This window comes from Neltuma alba, unplaced genomic scaffold (assembly GCF_004799145.2).
Source record: "Neltuma alba isolate B1F8T4 unplaced genomic scaffold, ASM479914v2 tig00012481_pilon, whole genome shotgun sequence".
Lineage (NCBI taxonomy): Eukaryota > Viridiplantae > Streptophyta > Magnoliopsida > Fabales > Fabaceae > Neltuma > Neltuma alba.
In genome coordinates, this window is record NW_021636956.1 from 36,692 (window position 1) to 61,066 (window position 24,375).

General features: G+C 33.9%; 3 protein-coding genes across 8 annotated transcripts; all 3 read right to left on the minus strand.

Annotated features, from left to right (window-relative positions):
* Positions 1–558: 558 nt before the first annotated feature.
* On the minus strand, positions 559–21,722 carry LOC114727514 (transcription factor IIIA-like). 5 transcript variants are annotated; one of them, XM_028914213.1, is made up of 8 exons: positions 4,711–4,820; positions 4,607–4,636; positions 2,995–3,146; positions 2,755–2,889; positions 1,861–2,149; positions 1,496–1,731; positions 1,214–1,357; positions 559–1,098 (listed from the first exon to the last, which is right to left on the minus strand). In XM_028914213.1, exons 3-8 carry the CDS (start codon positions 3,136–3,138, stop codon positions 940–942), a joined length of 1,107 nt encoding a protein of 368 aa, XP_028770046.1. In that variant the 5' UTR covers positions 3,139–3,146; positions 4,607–4,636; positions 4,711–4,820; the 3' UTR covers positions 559–939. The 5 variants fall into 5 exon arrangements, with proteins under 5 accessions (XP_028770046.1, XP_028770048.1, XP_028770045.1 ...); XM_028914215.1 differs by lacking the exons at positions 2,995–3,146; positions 4,607–4,636; positions 4,711–4,820 and adding exons at positions 2,254–2,435; positions 21,710–21,722 and having other exon boundaries at positions 2,755–2,778; XM_028914212.1 differs by lacking the exon at positions 4,607–4,636.
* Positions 10,922–12,009, minus strand: LOC114727517 (acidic endochitinase-like). Its single transcript, XM_028914217.1, has one exon. It carries the CDS (start codon positions 11,953–11,955, stop codon positions 11,065–11,067), a length of 891 nt encoding a protein of 296 aa, XP_028770050.1. The 5' UTR covers positions 11,956–12,009; the 3' UTR covers positions 10,922–11,064.
* LOC114727518 (mitochondrial acidic protein mam33) lies at positions 17,358–23,961 on the minus strand. 2 transcript variants are annotated; one of them, XM_028914218.1, is made up of 4 exons: positions 23,726–23,949; positions 19,711–19,894; positions 19,292–19,611; positions 17,358–17,695 (listed from the first exon to the last, which is right to left on the minus strand). In XM_028914218.1, exons 2-4 carry the CDS (start codon positions 19,876–19,878, stop codon positions 17,512–17,514), a joined length of 672 nt encoding a protein of 223 aa, XP_028770051.1. In that variant the 5' UTR covers positions 19,879–19,894; positions 23,726–23,949; the 3' UTR covers positions 17,358–17,511. The 2 variants fall into 2 exon arrangements, with proteins under 2 accessions (XP_028770051.1, XP_028770052.1); XM_028914219.1 differs by lacking the exon at positions 17,358–17,695 and adding an exon at positions 17,781–18,183 and having other exon boundaries at positions 23,726–23,961.
* Between the last annotated feature and the right edge of the window lie 414 nt (positions 23,962–24,375).

Below are 24,375 nucleotides of genomic sequence, written 5' to 3' on the forward strand. Positions count from 1 at the left end.
TATTTTAAAAAAAGATCAATACACATATTTTGTAAATAATTAACTTGAATAATTTTATTAATATATTTAAATTAGTTTAGAATTTTCATATTTCCAAATGCTTGACTCCATGTATTTCTTCACTGACAACCGTATATCATTCGTTAAAACATCTTCGGGAATGGTGAGATGTCAATAACTCATTTATTAACAACATAACAAACAAAAAAGAATTAATAAATTCGAAATTAGGTTTGATAACAACATTCTATTTAATATTGATAATACTCTTCTGATCTTATTTATAAGATACTTCTAGCATATTTTATACAAACAAAAAAAAACATTAAACTTCAATGATTAATATTTCGAATTTAATAACTTTTTAACTTTATTCTTATTTAATATACATTATACCTCATGTAAACAAAGCCATCACAATAATAAATGAGATAAAATTTTTCAGCCACACAAAAAATTTCTCTCCGTATCCTATAACTAAAATCCAAAAATACCTTCTCTCTCTACTCTATAAATAAGACGAGGAGTAGTAAATTTACCAATAACAACAAATTTTTGTTAACATTTCTTATTTGACATATAATAATTTCCAACTTCTTTTTTTGGTCATTTCCCCTGACAAAAATGGAAAAGCGACAGCGGTCGAATAGTTTATATATATATATATATATATTCATATCTCTCTTAGATCAACATAGTTTCCACAGCAAATCAGTAAATAATATACGTCAATTCTATACTATACAGCAGGCACCAGAATTTACTACGCTTTTGCCCTAAGTCAATGATTCTTCACATAATTTCTCCCACCCAGATTTGCCGTAGTGCCACTTCTGGATGGTTGGCGTAGAATCATTTTGATAATTCCCCGGAAGCATTAATGTGGAACACATGCATGGTAGGAGGAGGACGCTTATGGTTGAATGTAGTTCACACAGCTTAATGCATCTGATCATCCTCTTGCGTAAGTAACCAATGATGCAATTGACTGGGTGGAGTAACTCTTTTTCTAACTAACATTTCAACAGTAGGACATGTTCTCTTTCGCCCTCCTCTGGGTCTTGATCTGAACTGCCCATCAGTTTCTTCAAAATCTCCCTGTACCAAGGCATCCAAAAATCCATAAATTTTTAAATAAAAAAACTTTGCACATTACACCTAAAACATCCAAAGTTCTTCAAACAAGTTTGAAGGCACAAGTGAATGAATTTACCAGGCTATAGACATGCGATCCAATTTTCTCGTGTTTATCTCTCACATGTTTGTAAGAGAATCTCATGCCACAACCAGGAAGGCCACACACAAAAGGTTTCTCTTCAAAGTGCACAGCCTTCTCATGCTTCTGGAGATTAGATTTCTGTTGATGCATAGTCGTCCGAATAAATTGTAAGATTCAGTTGCTACAAAAATGACTACTACATAAAAAATAATCTAGCTCATAGACAACTCAGATTTAAATTGTACATTAAACAGTTGAGGAATATGAGTGTCTTACACTTGAGAATTGACTACCACAATCTTTATATTCACATTTAAACGTCCCTGACGAAGTGCTGCTTTCATGCATACGGAGGTGCCGCTTAATATTCTTCTTCAACTGGTTTTTTCCACATGTCTCACAGGTCACGTATTGGTGGCACAATTTGATATGTTCTTGAAGGCACTGCTCATTTGTGAAATGCTTCATACAATCAGGATATAAGCAGATTACCTCTACTGACTCCAGCTTAACTGCAGGTTAAAGACAATCTTTAAAACTGTCTAATATCATTTCAAACTTGAGTCACCCTAAAGTTTGTGTCAAGGCTACTCAATAAACATCTCAAGAATTAAAAAAATTGTAAATGAAAACAATCTTACCATGGGAATCTTCATGCTTTTTCAGCTTTGATGCAAATTTGAAAACCTTTCCACAACCAACTTCCGGGCAAACATACTGCTTCGAATTTTCAGCAGTAGTAGAAGCGGAATTCTCATTATGGAATTCCTTGACATGTCTTGTCATATTTCCTTGAAAAGCAAAGTCGCGATTGCAATTCTCAACAGGACACTTGAAAGTTTTCCCTTGATGCTGAAGAGAATGACGAGTCAAGTGGTCCTTTCTTCTGTAACTTGCCTGACAATCCCCAATGGCACACACATATGGCCTCTGAAACCATTAAATGAGCGTTAAAAGCTGCAATGCCAAAATCTAAACAGATTTAACTGTGCTCTAACAAGAACAAGACAAAAGCAAACAAACTGAAACCTTACTGAACTCAGCGTGATTGAGGCACCCTGATGGAGCTTCTCAGGAGGTCTCCCTGCCTGATACTGATCCATCAGGTTGATATATGATGCCTCCCGCATTTTGGAGTTCTTTGTCTGGGATCCAATGCTTCACGCCATAACATCCACAACTTTCCAATAATAATAAGATCTTATAAACTAACTCCCTGCAAAAACATGCATCTTCAGTAGCTTGATCAACCAATATCATCCAGTGTTAATACAAACAGTTATACATCAGAAAAAGTTAGAATTTTTGCAGATAAGGGGGACAGATCAAACATAAAATCTGACAGATGCGAAACAGACAATTCCACTCATACATCACAGACATCGACAAGTGAAAATCAATTTTGATCTGCCATCTTTTTCTACAAATTCAAAACATACTACGGCTCAAAATCCCCACAAATGATTTTTAAACCATGTAAATTTGGAAGAACTAAATTTGTACAGCAGGATACTAGCACGTTGACAAATAAATACCTCAAGTGAATGGCTTTGCATGTGCTGGATTAGATAGGCAGGCTTTTTAAAACTAGCACCACATTCCTTGCAAGTATTGGATTTTACATCCTCCACTTTGAAATCTGTATTAATTCTGGCTTTCTCCACCTCCTCCTGAGAGACATCAGGATTTATAAAACTTAATAGCAGTTATTTAATTAATCCTGACAAACTGAAAATTTTTAGGTTTACAGTGGACTTCTTAATCCAAGAAACTACCTTATGGTGGGTATTGATGTGAGCGGTTATCAAGGTCTTCTTGGACCTGCAGATGCCACAGTATTCACAGTAATAGCGTCTAATATCTCTGAAAACAGGCCGCTCTTCTGCTTCCCCCGCCTCACCCATCTTTGTCTCACACATTCAGCTTGCTGCCACATAAAACAAAATATCAAGATTAATAGAGCGATCACCAGAAAGTCATAAAGGAAATTCGAAATTCAGATGTAACTACCCAGAACTACCCAACCAAGCAAGTAGCACAAGACTTAGAATACCCACACGAAACTTGTTCATTTGTTTGGCCATCACATGAAATTTTTCATAAAATGTGTAATTTCGACAAAAAATTTCCAAAAGCCTAACAACTTCAAATCTATTACAAAGAGCAAACGAAAATATTAACCAGCTAATCAAGGCAAGGTTTTCTTTCCAAAGCAAGAAATAAAATCAATTATCATCGCCGATCCATAAGCCAATCCTTAAATCTAAAGTTATCGTACCACTGGAAGCTTGGAGATAATCGCATTAAAAAAAAAAAAAGAGTAGTACAGTAAGAAAAACGCAAGTTGTTAGAGATGAAATTGTTAAACTCACAATTTTCAGTAAAATTCCCAGAGGATACCAAAATCCAGAATATCGACTCCAGTACCGTACAGCACCCAAACCTTGGGGGACAACCCGAGATCAGCATGATGAGGTAGGGGTGAGTATTCGGTTATTCGGTTCGGTTAGTGATACTAACCGAAATAACCGAATAGATCATAATGCCGCCACCGAACCGAAACAAAACATTATTAACTAACCGAACCGAATTAAGAAATATATTTGGTTCGGTTAGTGGTCTTGTTCGGTTATTGGGCCTCTTTTGGGGCTTTTTTTTTGGCTCCAAATATCATACATGTAGCCAACCAACAGAATAAAAGTCCAAACAATAACATTCCTTTTAGGCAATACAATGCATAAAATGATGTTAATTAAAATGTAGCACTACTTCCACGCACTTTTCCAAAACCCAAGCTTCGCATCTTGAATTAAAATCATCAAAATAGGACCGCTTATAAAATATGTTATGAAGTTGAATAGAAGTTTGATTCATTTTTGTTAATTAATCACTCTTTTCAAACGAAAGTATCAAGTAAACTAGATTGCTGAATCAGTGGATGTCTCACCCACCTCCCACACACTGATTTCACACCCCCTGTTCCTTTTTTTTTTTATTAGCTCTGTTTTCATGTAAGAAAGTCTTGGCCGACATTTCTGTGAAACATAAATTATTCACAAATATGTATATCTTAACACACTATCATAGTTAAATAAGTTGGAGATGTTTACATCTATCATAAAATTATATTCATCATTAATAAACCACTAATTATGTCAAACATTGTTGGACAGCGATGGTCTTTCTTTATATATGCATAAGGCGTTTTCAGGATAAAACTACAGCCGGTATGAAAGTGGCAGCTCGAAAAGCAGAGAGACTAGAGAGAACACACAGTGTATAGGGTTAATTTACAAATAATGGTTTTGGGACCATATTCTAAATTATGACTACGTGAAAAGGCTACTTGAGAGGAAAGAGCTATTTCCTTCTCATCACAATTCACACCTGAGAAGATTCCAGATTTTAAGAGCCCCCCTAAAAAAAATATTAGAGCGATGAATCAGGGGAGAGAGAAGATTGAAAATTTTGAACTATGGCATATGTCTTACCTCACAATAACGAAGATTGAAAGGTGAGAGAACCGGGGGAATCTACTGGAACGCAACAAGCAACGGCCAAGGAGGGAGGAGACTGCGGCGAGTAGCGAGGTGTGAGTCCGAACTTTGCGCGGCCAAGGAGTGAAGATCGGAACTTGAGAGCGAAGGCTGAAGAAGGAGAAAGGAGAACTAGAGATTGGACTTTGGAGAAGGAGGCTGTGATGGTGCGGCCTGTAAGATCTAGGGCTTGAGATGGGAGTGAAAGGCTATGGTAGAGAGTGATGGGTCTGGCTTCTCTCCACTGCGGTTATGGCCCGCTGCCCTCCGCTACCATTGCACGGCACCGTTTGAAGCAAAATGACAAGGGAGCAAGAATAATAAAATAAAGGGCAGGGTACTTCGGCAAATGGATAAAGACAACGGCATTGGGTGAGGACAGAGGAAATGCCTAATCCTGAGGGTGTAAAAAAAATTGTTTTGGGGTGGTTGGGTTTACAAACTAGGATTAACATTTAACAAGCACTTCCTCCTCTCACTCCATTGTTATTTTGCTTCAAACGGCAGCGGAGAGAAGCCAGACCCGAGAATGATGGTGTGAGGAGACAGAAAAGTAGTCTGTAAAAAGAAAATAGGGAGAAGTATTAAAAAAAATAAAAAAGAATTATTTTCAAATAATTTCGGTTATTCCGTTCTAACCGAATTATTTTAAAAGAAACCGAATACCGATAACTGAAATAACAGAAAAAAAAATAAAAACCGAATTAACCGAACTGAAAAAACTGAATTGAGTTCGGTTCGGTTTGGTATTCGGTTTCGGTTCGGTTTTGCTCGCCCTTAGATGAGGGAATCGGCCCACGGCTTACCCTAGATAGTGTAGGCTTTCGGGGCAGGTTTACAGAAATAGATCCAACCGCTTATTTTGGGCGGATCCCTGCGCCCAATCCGTGAGCGTTTCGAAACAGTTGGACCTTTTCTTCAGCGCGAAAGCAGTTGGATGTGGTTCGAATCAAATATATGTGTGTGTTTTTTGTGGGCAAAGAAAAAAAATATGTGTGTGTTTTGAGCGGCGTATTCTATTGATGTTTCTTTTTCAGGTTATTTGTCTTTCTTTTTTTAAATAAATTAAATATGAGAAATCCACTGTTAAGAAACACTTCTCCGGTTATTAATATAGAACCTAATTATTAAATTAATTTTGGTCATAAATATAAGACATATTCCTCATATTTATCAGTTTTTCCTAAGTTATCCCTATGGATCTCCCTCAACCATAATCAAATAGAAGAGGAAGAGAAGATATTAAGAAAGATGATTATGGTGTTTTAAGAAAAACATGTCATATTCTTATAATTAACTACCTTACCTAACTTCCTTAATTTAATCAAATTAGTTAAATAGGTCTTATATTAAGAATCGGAAGAGTATTTTGATTAGCTAATCAAATTTTCTTTTTCTTTTTTTTTTAGGGAAATTTTCTTTTCTAAGTTGTGACTTGGAATAGTTCACATTTTATGTAGTTTTTGACAAGGTTGTTATTAAATAGTTCTTTTTCTAAAGCCATTATCCATGACAAAAGAAAACAAAAGTATTACCTCATGTCCTTAATATAAGAGCTAGTTGACTAATTTAAGTAGATTAAAAAAATTAGTTAAGTTAGTTATTTGTGATAAATATGTGTTATTTTTTCTAAAATACTCTTATTAATCAAGTGCTATTTGATGAAACATTTAACATGTGTAATTATTACAAGGACTATCTTAAAAAAATAAATAAATATGATAAATAAAGTGGATTGCGATCTTATGTTTAGGACTAAACTAAATTTTATACTAACTTTTATATTAAGAATAAGATACAAAGCCATTATATTTTAAAATTTACTCATGAATATAATAAGCATTTTCAGTTGGCTTCTTTCCTCCATCAATGAACAGACACAGTATTTTGAGCCATCGCATTAGATTTGGATGATCCTTCGCATGAAGCCATTCCAAAAGTCTGCAATAATTAATGGAAAAAATTACACGCAGGTCTCACAGAAGACAATTAATTCAGAAAAAGTCCTTAAAAATCCCAAAATGATTCCTAAGTCCCAGGGACCTGTGTGTAATAAATTGCAATTGTGAAATTACCTATTTACTCTCATTAATTTTATTGCAGCAGTTCATTTATAACCTCAATGGTAGCTGTTGACAACCCGAGGAGAAGTGGTTAACAACCTCAGCAGTGCCCCTAACAACTCACTCTGTGGGATACCAGGGGCATTGCCGAAGCTGTTAACCACTTCTCCTCGGGTTGTCAATAGCCACTATTGAGGTTGTAAATGAATTGCATTGGGTTCAAATTAATGGGGGTAAATAGGTAATTTCATAATTGTAATTTATTACACACAGGTCCTTGGGGATAGTTAAGATATTATCTTTATTTTAGATTCTATATTTATTAAAATAATTGTTTAAAAAAATAAAAAGGATAAATTAAATCTGAATGATCCAAATATGATGAGCTTGGGATACTCATCACTCCCATGAGCAACGGGTTGCTTTGGATGAAGACCCTCTCCTAATCCCCATCAAACAACATATTGAAAATTTAAGAATTTATTCACTCCCTTTTTTCAGTTTTAATTTACCACTACGTTACAATTATTTCTGTCTTACAAAAGTACTTTCTCAAAGCAAAATATGGAGAAAGAGAAGGTGAGAATGATGCTATATGCTGGCGAAAAATGACGACGCTAGGTTATGGAAAGAGCTAGCCAAGATGTTAGAGATATTTCAGGAGCTTGTGATTATTGAAATTGGAAACAAATGCAATACAAAAGTGTGGACTGACAAGTGGATATGTGGTGAGACTAAATTAATTTCCTATATTCCTCCGGGAGCAGACATAGATATGAACCTGAGAGTCAGTGACCTCATGAATGAGGATGGAAACTGGCAAATTACGGGGATCCAACAATGACTGTCGTAAGAAACCACCGGAAGAATTCTCAATGCTATCCCACCCCACAGAAGAGATGAGGAGTTTGAGCGCATGAAGTGGACCTTGACAAGGAATGGAGAATTTACCACGAAAAGCGCTTACAGCTGGTTGAAAGCATGTCATGAAGGGACAAGGAGCCATTTCTAGAAGGATGTGTGGAAGCTACAAGTGCCAGAAAGAGTTAAAACTTTCTTATGGATGGCAGGACACAAGAGACTCACGACCAGAAACATATCAAAAAATGGGATGGAAGCTCAGGAGTGTGTCAAATTTGTAGGGGACATAAAGAAGATGGGTTACATGCATTAAGAGATCATGAGTGGGCAGTAGAAATCTGGATGAAGCTCGTGCCGAGGGAGAAGAAGGAGGAATTTTTCTCAAGTTAGTGGAGAAGTTGGTTGGAAAACAACATTAGAGACAGTGCAAGAAGGCAGGAATGTATATACTGGCCGGCATTGTTTGCCACACAGTGCAAGGCGATTTCGAGATGGAGGAACTTAATAATACACAAACAAGGAGCAGCAGCAGTTCCAAGCAATGCTAACTCCATCATTAAGCAATATTAAGGGATTTACATGAGAAGATGGGATGATGTGAATATGCAGCGTGAAGAAATAGAAGTTAGCTTAATTAAGTGGACACCACGGAATGCAGGATGGTGTAAACTCAATACGGATGGTATGCTAAAACAGAGGAGGAGCAGCAGGTTGTGAAGGATTAATTAGAGGGAATCAAGGTGAGTGGATAAGAGGATACACTGTCAAGCTCAATGTAAGTACTGCAGAAGAGGCGGAAGTATGGGGGGTGTTAGAAGGACTTAAGCTTTGCTGGGAACTAGGCTTCAACAAAGTGGAAGTAGAAAGTGATGATGCGATGTTAGTGACTGAACTAGCTTTGAATGGCAAAATATCAGTTTTTAATTTTTACAAAAAATGGGAATCAATGGCTTTTTTAATAATTATTTTATTTTACTTTTAGCCATAAAAAGGAGCCATGCCAAGTAAATGCCTCACCACTCACCAGTCTTACTATAGGCTCATGGCTGCAAAGAAGATAGTGCCTTCACCATTTCTTATCTTGTGATCCAAGAAATTTTCCAGCAATGGCGTTCCTAATTTCTCGCAGATTTGGCTCGAGGCTGATCTCAACTTTTCGTTCTTATTCTCTCTATTCCTCACACTCACAGCAAAGCCACACTATATATTGAGAAACCTTCTTTCCATTTTCCTCTCCTTCTTCCTTCAACTTTATCAGACAGTAACAGTTCCTCTCCCTCGCCCCAAGAAAATCACAAAAGCGCCTCGTCCTCCTCACATGCAATCGCAAGATCTGTGGTATTCCAGAATGCTTCACAAAATCATGAGAAGCTATTTGGTCTTGCGACTTTCAAAAGGCCAAGCACTCCCAAAATCTTCTCGGCCTATGGTTTCTGTACAAAGATTGTAATCCGTGTACACTCTAGTCGAATATCCCTGAATCGAACCTTTCCCATAGCCAAGAAAATTGATGTATTTTTACCTTAACTCGCGCTTGTAAAAGTTAGATGAAATAAAAGTCAGTTTGATAAATTAAAATTTGTTTGGATAGGTAATGAAAAAATAAATTCAGATATAAATTAAAATAGCCTGACTTATAAATTTATTTATAATCTAGTGATATATATAAATACTTTAGAGAAATCATATAACATATGATATAATTAAGTAATTTATTTAGCTTTCATAATCTCTTCAAATTAGTTTATTGGGTCTTATATTAAGGATCTGAGACAATACATTACATGTATATAATTTGATAAATATAAGAAATATAATAAATAAAAAATAATTAAGTTATTACCCAAAAAAAATCATATTATTGGATCAAGATAGGATCTACTTAATACCGTTATTATTATTTTCATCTTCATTCTTTCTCTCTCCATGTTAGAAACGGAGAAAGCTTATATTCCTAGTGTTGTACCGCACTAAGATTTTCCTCCATAAGTTAGTTGTGTTCAAAGTCCACCCAAACAACCTTTAATCTGTAAATGAACCTTGAACCTGCTTTTCGTAGAGTCCCAAGCACGTTAGCTCGATGAATTGGCAATCCAAACACACCGAAAGACGTTCTTCTAAGAAATTAAGTGTAAAACACGTCACTCATCTCATTCTCTTATTCTTTTATCATAGTACCACATTCCGTATTTAATATAAAAATTAATTGACTAATTTGAGTAGGTTAAGAAAATTAGTTAAATTAGTTATTTATAATACTCCTCCGGTTCTTAATATATGACCCAATTCTTGAGTTGGTTTTGGTCCTAAATATAAGACCCCGTTTTCATATTTATCAATTTTCTCTAAATTACCCCTATGGATCTCCCTCAACCATTGTAAAAAAACAAAAAAAAAACCCTTTTACGTCATTTTTTAACCAATGTTAAAAGGGGGAAAATGTCTCTAGTTTACAAGTCCCTTTTAAAACCCACATTAAAATCTTTTCTTATAGTAATGGAAGATCATATGATCAATATTTCAATGAATAATAATAAGTTCCAAAAACTGAACTGCTTTAAAAAAAAATATTGAACTTCATAGAATAAAATATTTTGGTATCACCTGGTTAAGTTTCATTTTAGTTTTAAGTGCTCTTACGTATTTGAACAATTATTGTGTACGTATATAACTCAAGACTAAATGGTGATTCCCAAAAAAAAAAAAAAACTCGGACTAAATGGCACTACTTATAACTCCGAAAAAATAGCACAACTTTTCGTATAGCTTCATATATAAATATGTATGTATAGTTAAATTGCTTCTAGTATTTTAAAGTATTTTGTTAGTGTGTCTAACACTTTGAAATATTTTTCAGTTGTATCCAACACTTTAAATTATTTTGTGATGTAATTTTGCTCTTAAGGTGTTAATTTTTCAGAGGTGATTGTGTTTTTAAAATATTAATTCATGAACAATTTTAATTTTGTCATTACTCTTAAAAAATACTGTTAAATGAATGTATATCAATTACTATAAAGTGTTTTTTTAGTATATTTTAAGATGTTGGAAGCATTTGAAAAAAATACTTTATAGTACTACATAATATTTTAGGGTACTGAATACATCTAAAAAGTACTTCAGAGTACTAAACGCATCACAAATTATTTTGAGATACTAGATGCACTTGACAAAAATACTTAAGGTGTTGTAGACACCTTAACTTGTGTGTGTATCATGCGCTGGCTATTGTAATGTCGGAGTCAGTTGAATAGTTTACGTATTTCATTATTCATTCCAAATTCATCTATTACATAAAGAAATTTTTATTCCACTCATGTAGCCTTCGGAACAAGCCTACCGAAACTGCTACTTATTCAAAAGTTCACACTTAATAATGAGTTCTTTAAATGGAACCCTTGATGGCGTCGCTATATTTGCTTTGGAGATCATTGAACCTATCCCAGATCATAACTCCGCCGTACTTAGCAGAACCCTTGATGGCTGGAAGAACCTGAGAAGTCATCACGTCGGCCGGAATAAACCCACCACTTGGGGCTGCCGCCTGAGATGCCGGAACGCCCAAGAACACCTGGCCGGCTTGCACAGTGTTCCATTGGTTCCATGAACTCACAAGATTGTTAATGTTTCCATTGGTATACATGCATGGAGGGTTGTTATAGAATTGAACCCAAACGTAGTTGAACAAACCAGTGTTGATGGCATTACTCAAGTGAGCGTCTGGGAATGGACATTGAGGTGCTGCGGAGAGGATTAGCTGCTGGTTAAACCCCTTTAGAGCCTTGGCTAGCTCGTCCCAGTGTTGTCCATCACCGGCCTCGATGTCGAAGTCAATGCCGTCCAAAACGGCGTCACCTAGGGGCCGTGAGCCGGAGCTTCCTCCGAGGAAGTTGCTCCAGAGGTAGCTGGCAAGCTGGTTGGCCTCGTCGGCGGAGTTAAGAGAGTAGCCTCCGGAGGCACCACCGAGGGAGAGGAGCACCTTGATGCCTTTAGATTGGCAACCTTTGATTTGGTCGCTAAAGACGGAGCAGGAGCTCGCAGTGCCATCACAGTGGCCTGCGAGGTTTAGTTGTGGTGTCTGGCCATTGCCAAAGACGGCCAAGAAACCTATGTTAATGAATTGGTAGTTTCCGGTGTTGCACGCGTCAGCGAGGGAGCCTTCGCCGCCGTTTTGGCCCCAGTAGACAGCAATTCCGGCAGCGGAGGACCTTTCAACGAAAGAGGAAATGAGCAAGAGAGGTAGTAACAAGAGAGAAGATTGTTTGAAAGACGCCATGTTTGGGTGGGTGTGAGTAATATAATCTCTGTTACGTTGTATTAAGAGATTAGTTTGCTCGGGTGGTTTTGAGAAAAGAGAAGGTGGATATTTATAGTGTTTGAGGTGTGGAAAAGTAAAAGCAACGCGTCTTGTAAGGAAGTGATTGTTTAAGAGATGGAATCAGTCTTTGCTCATTTCTTTGATGTTTACTTTAAACTCATTAGATATGAATCATTAATTTTTATTTAGATGGATCAGATTTGATTTGATTTTTATTTTTATTTATTTAAAATAATTATTTTAATATGTATAGAATCTAAAACAGTGATGATCTCTTAATTATTATTCTTGTAAAAAAATAATTTTTTTATTTAAAAATAATTAATTAAATATTTTAAATCTGAACTGTTCAAATTAGATATAGACAGTCTAAATCGAATGAATTTAAGATGCTCATCAAAGTGATGTGTACCGAAACTGGTTCTGAGATTCAAGTGAGAATTGTTGAAGGATGATGAGGACATTACGGAGTCCAGTCTTAGGTCTGCTTGACTAAATAAATAAACGATACTCAGGTCAACATCGACAGAGACCTAACCTTTCAAATAATTTCTTGCCGGTGAATATATACAATCTCAAAAAGACGATTTTATGTGCGCTTCTCAATTATTAAGGGAAATTGTTCTTTTTGTTTATAACTCCATGATTAAGTTACCTTCCTGCCAATTAAACGCCGAAAATAAGTTATGACCAAATTAGTCTAATTATCATAAAAATAATAAACAATTTATATTAGTGATCAAAGGTGGTAATAATAATAGTGGCCAAAATAATACCTTGTCCAATCGCTAATAGAAGAGCCGAGTTAGTGTTATCAAAAAAAGAAGAGCCGAGTTACTTGAAGAGTTAGATTTGATACTAAATATAAAATTTCATTTAACATTATCTGTCATATTTATTATTTTTTTCCTAAACTACTTGAACTTCTTATGTTATACTACCTCCGATTTTTAATATAAAAACTCGTTTGATTTTTATTTTAATTATAAATATAAAGTTATTTCTCATATTTATTTATTTTTTTCAAAATATTCTTTTTAATAATAGTAGTTCTAACTAATATACTTGATTAGTAAAGACATTTTAGGGAAGATAATACCCATTTATTGCAAATAACTAAGCTAACTAATTTTCTTAATCTATTTAAATTAATCAACTGGCTCTTATATTAAAGACCGAAAGTAGTACACGTGGAAGTATTTCAAAGTAATGATCACGTTGCATTTATTATGATTAACTAATTTATTTGAATTTCTTGATCTGTCTAAATTAAGCAAATAACTCTAATATTAACAATCTGAACAGAGGTATAATTTATGTGACGCATATTGCAGCAGCCGACGTTGAAATAAGCATTGTCATATATTTGAACTTCTTATGTTATATTACTTTTAATTTTTAATATAAAAACTCGTTTTACTGTTATTTTAATTATAAATATAAAACTGTCTCTTATATTTATTTATTTATTTTTAAAATATTCTTTTTAATAGTAGTAGTTCTAATTAATACACTTAATTAGTAAAAATATTTTAAAAAAGACAATACCTATTTATTGTAAATAACTAACTTAATTATTTTTTTTAATCTATTTAAATTAATCAATTGACTCTTTTATTAAGTACCGCGAAGCAGTACACATAAAAGTATTTCAAAGTAATGATGGTGTTGCATTTATTAGGATTAACTAGTTTATTTGAATTGCAGCAGCCGACGTTGAAATAAGCATTGTCATAGATTTGCGTGTACCGTAACAAGCGGGGAGAGGTAGGCAAGAATTTTCTAATTCAAAGTCTTCTTCCGCGTTTGCGATTGCAAGCTTCCTCCGTTATCCTTTTCACTGTATTCATTTTCTAATTTGGGTTTCTTAGCGGACAAGCTTGTAATATTCTTCATTCCCTCTTGTGGTAGGCCGCATTGTTCATGAGTCATTAATATTGTGATTTATTTATTAAATGTTATGCCACGCATAAAATTCAAAACTGGTAATTGTTTTTGTGTTTTTTCCCATGGAATGTACTGATGTATATCCAAGAAGCCAATTCCCAGCCACATTCAACCAACTGGGAGTTGGCTTTTTATATAAGAAGATTCCATGTAATAATTTGGAGGGGCGGCTTTTAGTTTAATGTAACATGACAAGTCCTCATCTCTTTCTAAGAAAATTTTCCCAAAAAAAACAAAATAATGTAAGATTTTTTTGGAAGCATTTTAATTTGAATCAATGTGCAAAAATTTTTTTAGAAGTTTTTAACTCAAAAGTGCTGGGCATCCAAATTTTTTTTTGTACAAATTAGTTCTGAAAGTTTAAAATCATAGTAACTTTGCTCCTTATCTTTAAGAATATTGACAGTGAAATGTCACTACTTTAGTGGTCAACGTTGGATCTTTGAGACCAAATTGCTATAATTTGAAACTTCTGGGATAAATTTGTTTTTTTAAAAATTTTTTGGGTAACTAACACTTCTGAATAAAAACTTTCTAAACAAATTTAAGTCTTAACCTTTTTAATTTTGCGCACATATGCATACTCTTCCGGTTTTTAATTTAAAATTTAATTAACTAATTTGAATGGATTAAGAATGTATTTAGATTAGCGGTAACAAAACTGACTTTTGTTTCAATTGACTTTTGCAAACTTAAGTGCTGGTTTGGAACTCTATTTTGGAGAGATAACGTGCCTAGGAAACTAGAGGACGCACGTTGGTGAGTCATTTGGTGATAAAAGTTTGTTTGGCTAGGTTGCTTCTCAAATTAACTTCTGGACAAAAGGCTATGTGCGTTATAACGCTAAGATTTCTGCCTTTTAGAACTTGTAACGTGGAGAGAGAAGGAATAAAGATGAAAAAGAAAGATAAGAGTATTTAAATAGTTCCTATTTTGATCCAATAATTTGATTCTTTTTTAAGATAAAAAAATTAACTAATAAAATTTAATTAACTTAATTTATTATTTTTTTAAAACTTATCAACTTGTATACATATCATATATTACCTTCGTTCCTCAAAATAAGACCCCAAAATACTAACTTAAATAGATTAAGGAAGCTAAATAAATTATTTAATTATATTATATATTACATGATATTTCTAAAATATTTATGTGTATCATTAGATATATTTAGATTACACATTAGTTTACAAGTCAAATAAATTAATTTAAAAAAAATGATAAATATAAATACTTTAAAGTAATTTATTTAACTTTATTAGTCTTTTCAAATTAATTAATTGAGTTTTATACTGAGAATTAGGGGTAGTATATTATAAACTTATGTTCTTTTTCCATCATTTTATATCTAAATTTATTTTTTTCATCACCCATCCAAACAAGTTTTAACTTTTTAAGTTGATTTTTTAGAAATACCAATTTAAATATAAATCACGTTATACTAATTGACTTTTGTTTTAATTGATTTTTGCAAATGTCAGATAGAATAAAATTCAGTTTTATTATCCCCAATTCAAACACACTTTTTGTTGTTATCCACTTACCCCGAATTGAAGTTGGGTGGGTTCAAAATCTTATATTATCACTCAACTCAATGTTGAGTTCTCAGTTTATCAACTTAATAATTAATGACTCTGAATTCGTTTGTTGCTAACATTTATAAAATTGAATTCGTTTGTTGCTAACATTTATAAAATTTAAAAATATTTAATGGGAAATGGCCGTCATTTTTTTTCCTAGTTCATGGATTTGTGGATATGAAAGAAAATGAGCCTGGATTAGTTATTTATAAAAATAACAATTGGCTTTTTTACGATATCTTCTTTAATCATGTGTAATAGAAACTCTTTTCGCATATTTCTTTTTAATAAGTGTAATTTGTGTAAAAATTTTATAAATTTAGAAAACAAAATAAATTGAGGTGTCATGACATTTCTGTACTATTTTGAAATCTTCATGTGTATTTTCATACTTAAAAGATTTTATAGTATTAAGTGTGTATAAAAGTACAGTAGATAAGGAGATTTGCAATTTAACCCTTAAATTTGTATGGTCTAGTTCTTATATCAAGAATGATTACATTTTTTTTAATATGTGGAAAGAAAAATTACAATTGTTTTTCAACGGCAAAATTATGAATGCATTTCAATTGAATTCAAATTTCAATTAACATTAAACAGTCAATGTGTCGTGAATTGCTAAATAAAAGTCGTAAATAAACTGGGGTTTTCATTCATTTATTTTCACAACTTGACATTTGAAAAAAGTAATTGTTAATTAATAAAATATTGTAATAAATAGCTAATGAAGTGTGATGAATTGCAAAACAAAAATTGCAAGTAACATGTAGTTGAAGATTAATAGTTAACTTATACATTATTTTGTATTATTTTAATATTTTGTCAAAACTTTCCTGAGATCAATGAGATGAGATGTCGGCTAGGACTAGGAGGATGGGCTGCCTGCTCAAAAAGAAATGCTGTTCACGGAAACATAAATCCATGGATATCTAATGGAAGTTAGGTATAACAGAAAGGATTGACTCCTTTATAATGTGATGAACCAAAATTTGATATTTAATATTACCTCTGATTTTAATTATAAGAGCTAATTGATTAATTTGAAGAGATTAAAGAAATAAATTAAATTAGTTATTTGTAATAAATAGGTATTATCCTTCCCAAAATATCCTTATTAATCAAGTGTGTTGGTTAGAATTACCATTATTAGAAGGACTATTTTGGAAAAAATATACTCCTCCGATCCTTAATATAGGACCTAATTTTTGAGTTGATTTTGGTACTAAATATAAGACCCATTTCTCATATTTTTTAATTTTCTTTGAAGTACCCTTATGGATACTCCCTCAACCATAATCAAGTAGAAGAGGAAAAAGGGTATTAAGAAAGATGATTATGATGTTTTAGAAAAAATATGTCACTTTTCTTATAATTAACTAATTTACCTAACTTTCTTAATATAATCAAATTAGTTAAATGGGTCTTATATTAAGGATCGAAGGAGTATAAATATTAAAGACAAAGTGGATTGACGCCTTATATTTAGAACCAAAATAAAAATCAAACAAGATCTTATATTAAAAAGTAACAACCGGAGGTACTATCTAACAAGATTGCCTTCAATAAAAAATACTAGTGCTTAGCTTAAAAAGAAAAACCCTTGGATAACTTTCGGGCAGGTTTTACAGAAACATATTCAACCATCTTTTTGGGCGGATCCACGGGCCCAATCCATGAGCGTTTGAAATAGTCTGATCTTTTTTCCGGCCCGAATATAGTTGGATATAAAAAAACAAGACGTAATATTTAGCAATCATAAACAATGCTATTCATTTCTCCATGAGCATTAGAAAAAAGGCATCATGAGCTATTATAATCTAAAAGCGAAGGGAAGGAAGACACAATATATTTTTTTGTTAAAAGGAGCAAACACAATATTAGAATTGTTGCATGCACCAGAACTATTGTACAAAGCCCTTATATTTCAAAATTTACTCATGAAGCATAGGCATTGTTGCATGACCAATAATCCCATATGGGACGCTTAAGCATTTTTAGCTGGCTGCTTTCCTCCATCAATGAACAAACCCAGTGTTTTGAACCATCGCATTAGATTTCGATGATCCTTCACATAAAGCCATGCTTGCAGAAATTTGAAGAGGCTCTCATTTACTCCTCGCTCCTCTATGTAACTATGAAATGCATCCCTCGTCCTTTCATCAAGCTCCCTGTCAATTCACAAGTCCCCCCACATATTAAAATAGGAACAGATAAAACAAGGTACCAAATACTATGATGGTAAAAGGATGGGGATTACAGAACAGCCAGATTGTTTGTATTTTCCAACAGAGTTCAGCGGGCATTTTTTTTTTCCCTTTTTTCCGCAATGTATTTTTAATCATAAACAAATAAACATTATCGGTAGCTATTTCATTACACCAACAAAACATAGGGGATCATCATGCTCATCATTTTTTTGACCAGAATGTTACATAATTTCAATGAAGGCAATTTCATTTGTGCAGCTAAACCTCCGGCATGCCATGAAACCATTTAGCAACATGTCCAACGCAATCACTCAATTTCAGCTCAATTGTATTTCGGCATCCCCCAAAAGGCATGAACAACAAATGTCTTTACTTGATTCGTGTTATAAGAAAGGACATCTTGCTTCACCAATTGATGACAGATATGCACCATCATAAGCTTCTTCAACCAAGAAATAACAGCCGGTGCAGTTCACCAGTTGATGACCGATACATTAGAGCCACTTAAAAATAATTACAGTGGGTGGTAACCTTCTAAACTTCAAATCGTAAGCTAGTAATTCAATCACACAATTCCAACAGTTTGTCAGAAGGCAGTTAAAAATCTTCATTCACTTCACCTAAGATTTCGAGGTGTCCTCTTTCCCCTGTAAACATAATTGAATAAAGCTACCTCTCTAAAGTGTCAAGATAGACATGATTCAAACCACATTCACTAGCCCTAGATTTCACACAACTATAACAACTCATCAGTCTAGTACCTTTACCCTGTCGAAGTAAGGGTTATTGCATAATTGTATAATTAATAACGCATGCAATACCACATGATGAAGAAAAACAATGGAGCATGGACTGGTTACAAGTTCGAAACCTGATTAGGACACACGAGCCGCTTCATAAGGAACCACTTCACAGAATTTCGAAGAAACTTGCTAAATTTGCCAATCCTATTGGAACTACCTATATGTTTAATAGAAATCAAGAGTTCATCTTGATTTGTGCCAATGGAAAACAATCACCTACTTCAAGATGCCACAAGTTTCTCATGAACAAGTAAGAGGAAAGACACTAAGAGCAGCGTTAAGAGTAAAGTAAAATATTCTATTCTAAAATTTCAATATGACACTAAATTTCTTCCATATTTGAAGATGATCTTTCTTTTGTCACCGGATATGTTCAAGATCAAATCTGCTCTTCCGGTAAAAAGGGAGCTCTTTCGTCTTTTATTTATACCATCTTTTTTCTATTTTTTATAAATTAAGAATGGACACCGAAGGATCTGCTCCTTTTCAGTTTCTAGAAATACATAGAATAAAAAAGAGAAGAATATCTTCCCGTTTCTTACAAGTGAAGTTTGTGATGTTCTAGTTGAATTTAGTCAAGAACATCAATATCTCCCATTTCATTATCATTTTCTTTCTTCTCAGATATGCAAGAGAGCCAAATTACCTCCATTAAAATGGTTTACTATGTCATGATTTCATGACATAAGCAAATTGCATTTACCAAAATATACGAAACAGCTAGAGAACCAGGAAGAAAAGAATCATAACTTACTCAAAATTAGGCCCAATGTATTGAGTTGGAAGAACAAGGTACCCAGTCTTCGGGTCCTTTGGCCTCATTGAAACAGAGTGAATTCCCAAAGCATCCTCATACAATCCACATAGGAAAATCAATGATTCGTTCTGACCGGGTTTGGACACATCCACATGAAGGAACAACTGATCAATCCCACTGCTCTCGTCATCCATTCCACTAAGCAATCGCGTTACGTAAATACTGATTTCTTCGTCGCCATATTTTCGTTTGAGGACCGGACCTTCAGAATCAAGCGCGCCTTTCACAACAGAGAATGCATCAGGAGGAGCTACTTTCTGCAACGCACCGAAAAGGCCGAAGAAATTAAAACAAGCTTTTGACAAAACAAGCAAGAGGGTGTAAGAGAGAACAAATTGAATGGTTAGAAAGAGTACAGGAGGCATAGTCATTTTGGCCACTTCAAGATAGTGATCCTTAAGTGAGCGGAGAAGCATGGAATTCACGGCGGAAGAGAGGGTCCCTGCATGCCGAGTTGCCGACAGACAGGGGTGACGGAGCGCGGCGGCAACACCGACGGCGCCGACGAAGGCTCTCTTCAACATTTTGTGATTGATTGTTCCAGCAGATTTCAGGCCGGACCCTCCTTGAGAATATTTTATATTTTCTCAGTTTGTTAAAAAAAAAACAAACTGTGTATTTATGGGCTTATTTGAGGCCCAGATTCCAGACCCTGGTATATAGGGTTACTTTTTTTGTGGGCCGACATGAATATATCAATAAAGGTTCCTTGAAAATTAAAATAAAATTAGAAAGCACAAGACAGTCGTAAGAAATTCTTACATACACCCAGAGCACCACCTCATCTGTGTTCTGACCAATTAAAACACACCAACTCACACCATTATTATCCTAGCTGGCATCCACCTAATTTAGGTTATTATTTTCTTTTAATCCTAGCTGGCGTCTTCCTCCCTCCTTCATTCGTCTCAAGAACCTAGCTTCCTCACCTCCACCTTTTTTCATGCCTCATCCTCCATCCTCTTTCTTCGCAAACCAGATGTGGAGAGGGTAGAAAAGTCCAGATTGAGCCAACGTCGTCTATGACTCTCGTCGTTGATTACACGGGGAGTGGCTGATTTCTCCTCTTAGGCACGATACAACCAAATCTTCTCTCAACCCTAACTTGGAACCTTTTCGTTCAATTTTCTTGCTAATTAGAGTCAGAGGCAAACCAGAGATTTTTTAAGAAGATGGATGATTTCTCAAAAAAAATTGTCTTAAACAAGCTAGTCTCTTGCAACGACTCTCTCATACAAGTCATTGATAGCTTGATGCCTGAACAGTCAAGTTCCTTTTTTTCCTCCAGTAATGTCGATGAGGTGGCTTAGGAAGATATTATTAATTTATGGTATTCTCTGATCAATTGGGTTTATTATGTGATAGTGCTGTTCAAATTGTATGATTGATATGGCTATCTTCACATCTAGATTTTTGGATTAAAAAATGTTGTGTAAGACATGCCTCCAAAATGCTCCATATGTTGGATGAAATGGATAAAAACAGAGAACTTGAGATTTTTTTAGATGCTTTTCTGAAAATTTTTAACTTTGGAGCTTGTGAGAAAATGCAAAGACAGATCTAGAGGTTACAAGTGCGGGAAAAATATAAATTTTCATGGGTTAGCTGCCCATGACATGCTTCTTACTAACTCGGAAAGGCTGGAAGAGGATTGGCTCTTAACAATAATACTTTGCACGTTGAGATGGGAATCAGGACAGGTCCTTCAGGACTGACGGGCTTAAAAGGCCCGGCCTTTCAGGGCCAAAATTTTAAAAATACCTCAATTTGCTAGGTTCAGTCTTTAATTTAACGGGCTCGCGGGCTTTTGGCCCGTTTAAGAAAAAATATTATTTTTTATATTTCTCATATTTTTTTATCAAAAATGAAAATAAATTAATGAAATTGTTAATAAAAAACATAAATATGAATAAACTTAAGTCACAAATACAAAATATCATTATATATAAATATTCATCAACATCCAAGAACACCTAAAACATTCATTAACAAGATAACAACATTCAAAAGTTTTATCTATAGCGCAATTGTGCAATAAATAAACACTGTCATTAATCTTTTGAAACTTCATCAACACTATAATCAATTATTCTTTTTCATAAGTATGCTTTTCTTTTATAACAAAAATATCAAGTTTTTCTTCTTTATAGGAATTTTACTTTTAAATTTTACAATCTAAGTATTATTTTACTTTAATGTGAGAAACATTATTATTGAAACTCATGAATTTCTAATTCAAATTATAGAATCATAAGTTATATAAGTATAAAAATACTCTATTATCAAATATATATGTAGTTTAAAAATATCAATGCATATAATATAAATCAAATCATTATTAAAGTCCAAATTAACCTATTTTTAAAAAATCTAATTAGATAAATTATTGTCTAAAACTAAATAAATCAAATCATTCTGTAAACTTTAATTTTAAAATGATAATAATAACTAAATATTTGAAATATTATTAACAATGTAAAAAATTAAGAAGATTAGAATTATATAAAAAAAATTAAAAAAAAAAAATTATAAAAGGGCCTAAATGGGCCAACCCTCAACCCTCCAGAACTAGCCCTCCAGGGCTTATTTTCCATTTGATGAAAAAAATTTCAAACCCGACCCTCATAATTTCAGGGCTTAAATGGGCCGACCCATGTTTTCCTGGCTCTATTTGCATGTGGTGAGGAAGAGAGAGTTTTACATCTAGCTCGTGCTTGTTGAAGTGGAAGACCGGAAGCAGTTCATCTCTTAACTGGTGGAAAAATGAGAAGCATCCATATTATTGGATTATTGAAGACTGAAGAGGCAGGAAGACTTCTAAATATAGATTTCTTGGCTGGGAGAGCATGATAGTCTAACTTGGATTTTTTCACTGTATTGTTTAGTGTGTAGTGACTTTGAATATGTTGTTAGAAGGCCAATTTTAAGCAGATGTATTTTGAAATAATATTGTTCCTTTGTTTTGACAAAAAAAAAAAGCTCAAATGATACCTCAGCTTGAAGCAAGTTTTTCACCTTGCATTACTACCTCACTTTAAGAGCCCCATTGTTGGTTATTAATAATCCTGTTTTTACAACCATTGCATTTGAACTGTATCAGCCAATTACTCGCAAGGGATTTTGTGTTATTGTGCTGATTGTGTTGCTATATTTCCCAACTGCCTTCTGCTATTATATAAGACCAATTGACATGGTTTATGAAAAGTTTGGTCCATGCTATGATGCAAGTATCACTATACACCCCATATCATAGGGAATATACGTAATAGATAACACAGACACACACAAAGCTGTCATCTTAATAAGTTTTCTAATATACTACTGAAACTGTGAAAATCTGCCCAGATGTAATGTAATATAACAGAGAAGAAAGTGTAAACAACTCATTTATTCAATCTGATAGAGTTTCCAAACTAAAATCATCACCTCAATATCTAAAATACAAAGAAAAACTAAACACAAACTACAATGATCTTCCCAATAAAAAATCCTAACCTAACCACATTGACTTTTTTCCCCTAGCACAATCACTATGTACGCTGTTTAGCCCAATAAAATCCTCAAACTAAGACTTTCAAAAAACACAATTTTGCGAAACAAGATTATCATAGCTTCCATGTTTGATACTTGCTTCCCCCGTCTAAGAGAATTTCCTCAATGAGTTCTCATAATTCCACTAATATCACCTTTACTTGATGTCAAAGGCTGTTGGCTTCAACAAATTTCTTATGTACCCTGCACTTTGACATTCAAGAATCAACTATAATATTTTTGTCTCCAAACTGTTGTAAACAAAATCCAGCATAATACTAGTGAAGAAGAATAATATTGCAGCAAGGGAAAAAATTAACAAAGAAGAACAATACTAGTGAAAAAATTATTTATATGCTATATACAAAATACTTATATGCATATTCAACCGCATTGTCAAAAACCTTTGTCAATTGAATTTCCTAAACCTAAATGTAAAATCAAAAGAATTCTTATATATTGATTGAACATTAACAAACCAACACACTTGAAATAGAACGAGAACACAAGATTTTAGCGCAAACAAATAGCATTTTTCACTAGAAATATAATCTAAAATAAGAGCATAATTACACAGAAGTCTAACATAGTAATCTCATCTAGACAATGAAATATCATTTGTAGGGCATAGATAATGTCAGTATCATCAACACAAAATGCCAGTTTCTTAGATCAGAGGCTATAATGAAAGAAAAAAGAAGAATATAAGTAAATAAATAAAAGAATCAAGTAATTACAGCCAACTAATCAAACACATGACTTCGTAGACCAAAAATGTAGAAGCCAAAATCGTGAAGAAAATTCCTAGCTTTTCTAGTCAAATGCATCAGCTTCGCATACCTTCAAAAATCTTTGACTCTGAATCAGGAAGAAAATTAAATGAAACGATTCCCAGTTAGAGCAAAGAGAAGATTTGGTTGTATGGTGCCTACGAGAAGAAATCGGCCACTCCCCGGGTAATCAATGGCAAGAGCAATAGATGATGTTGGCTTAATCTGGACTTTTCTACCCTTTTGACATTTGGTTCATGAAGAAAGAGGATGGAGGATGAGGCGTGAACAAGGTTTGAGGTGAGGAAGCCAGGTTTTGGAGGCAAATGAAGGAGAAAGGAAGACGCCAGCTAGGATTAAAAGAAAATAATAACCTCAATTAGGTGGATGCCAACTAGGATAACAATGATATGAGTTGGTGTGTTTTATTTGGCCAAAACACAGATAAGGTGGTGCTCTGAGTATATGTAAGAATTTCTCAACACTTGTTACCTCCCTTGTATGCCTCCCATGAAAGAATATTTATTATTATTTCTTTTTCATTACCAATCAAGCTACTTTCAAAATATAGCAAAGAAAAGAGTACCCGTACTTCACATCAATCCAACAAAAGGCATCACTAAAAAGTTTTGGTGTTTATTTCTGGGTTAAGGTGCGCCCAGCACCTCGAACTATTTTCTTAGGTGTGCCCAGTGTCCTAAACTAATTTTCGGTGCATCC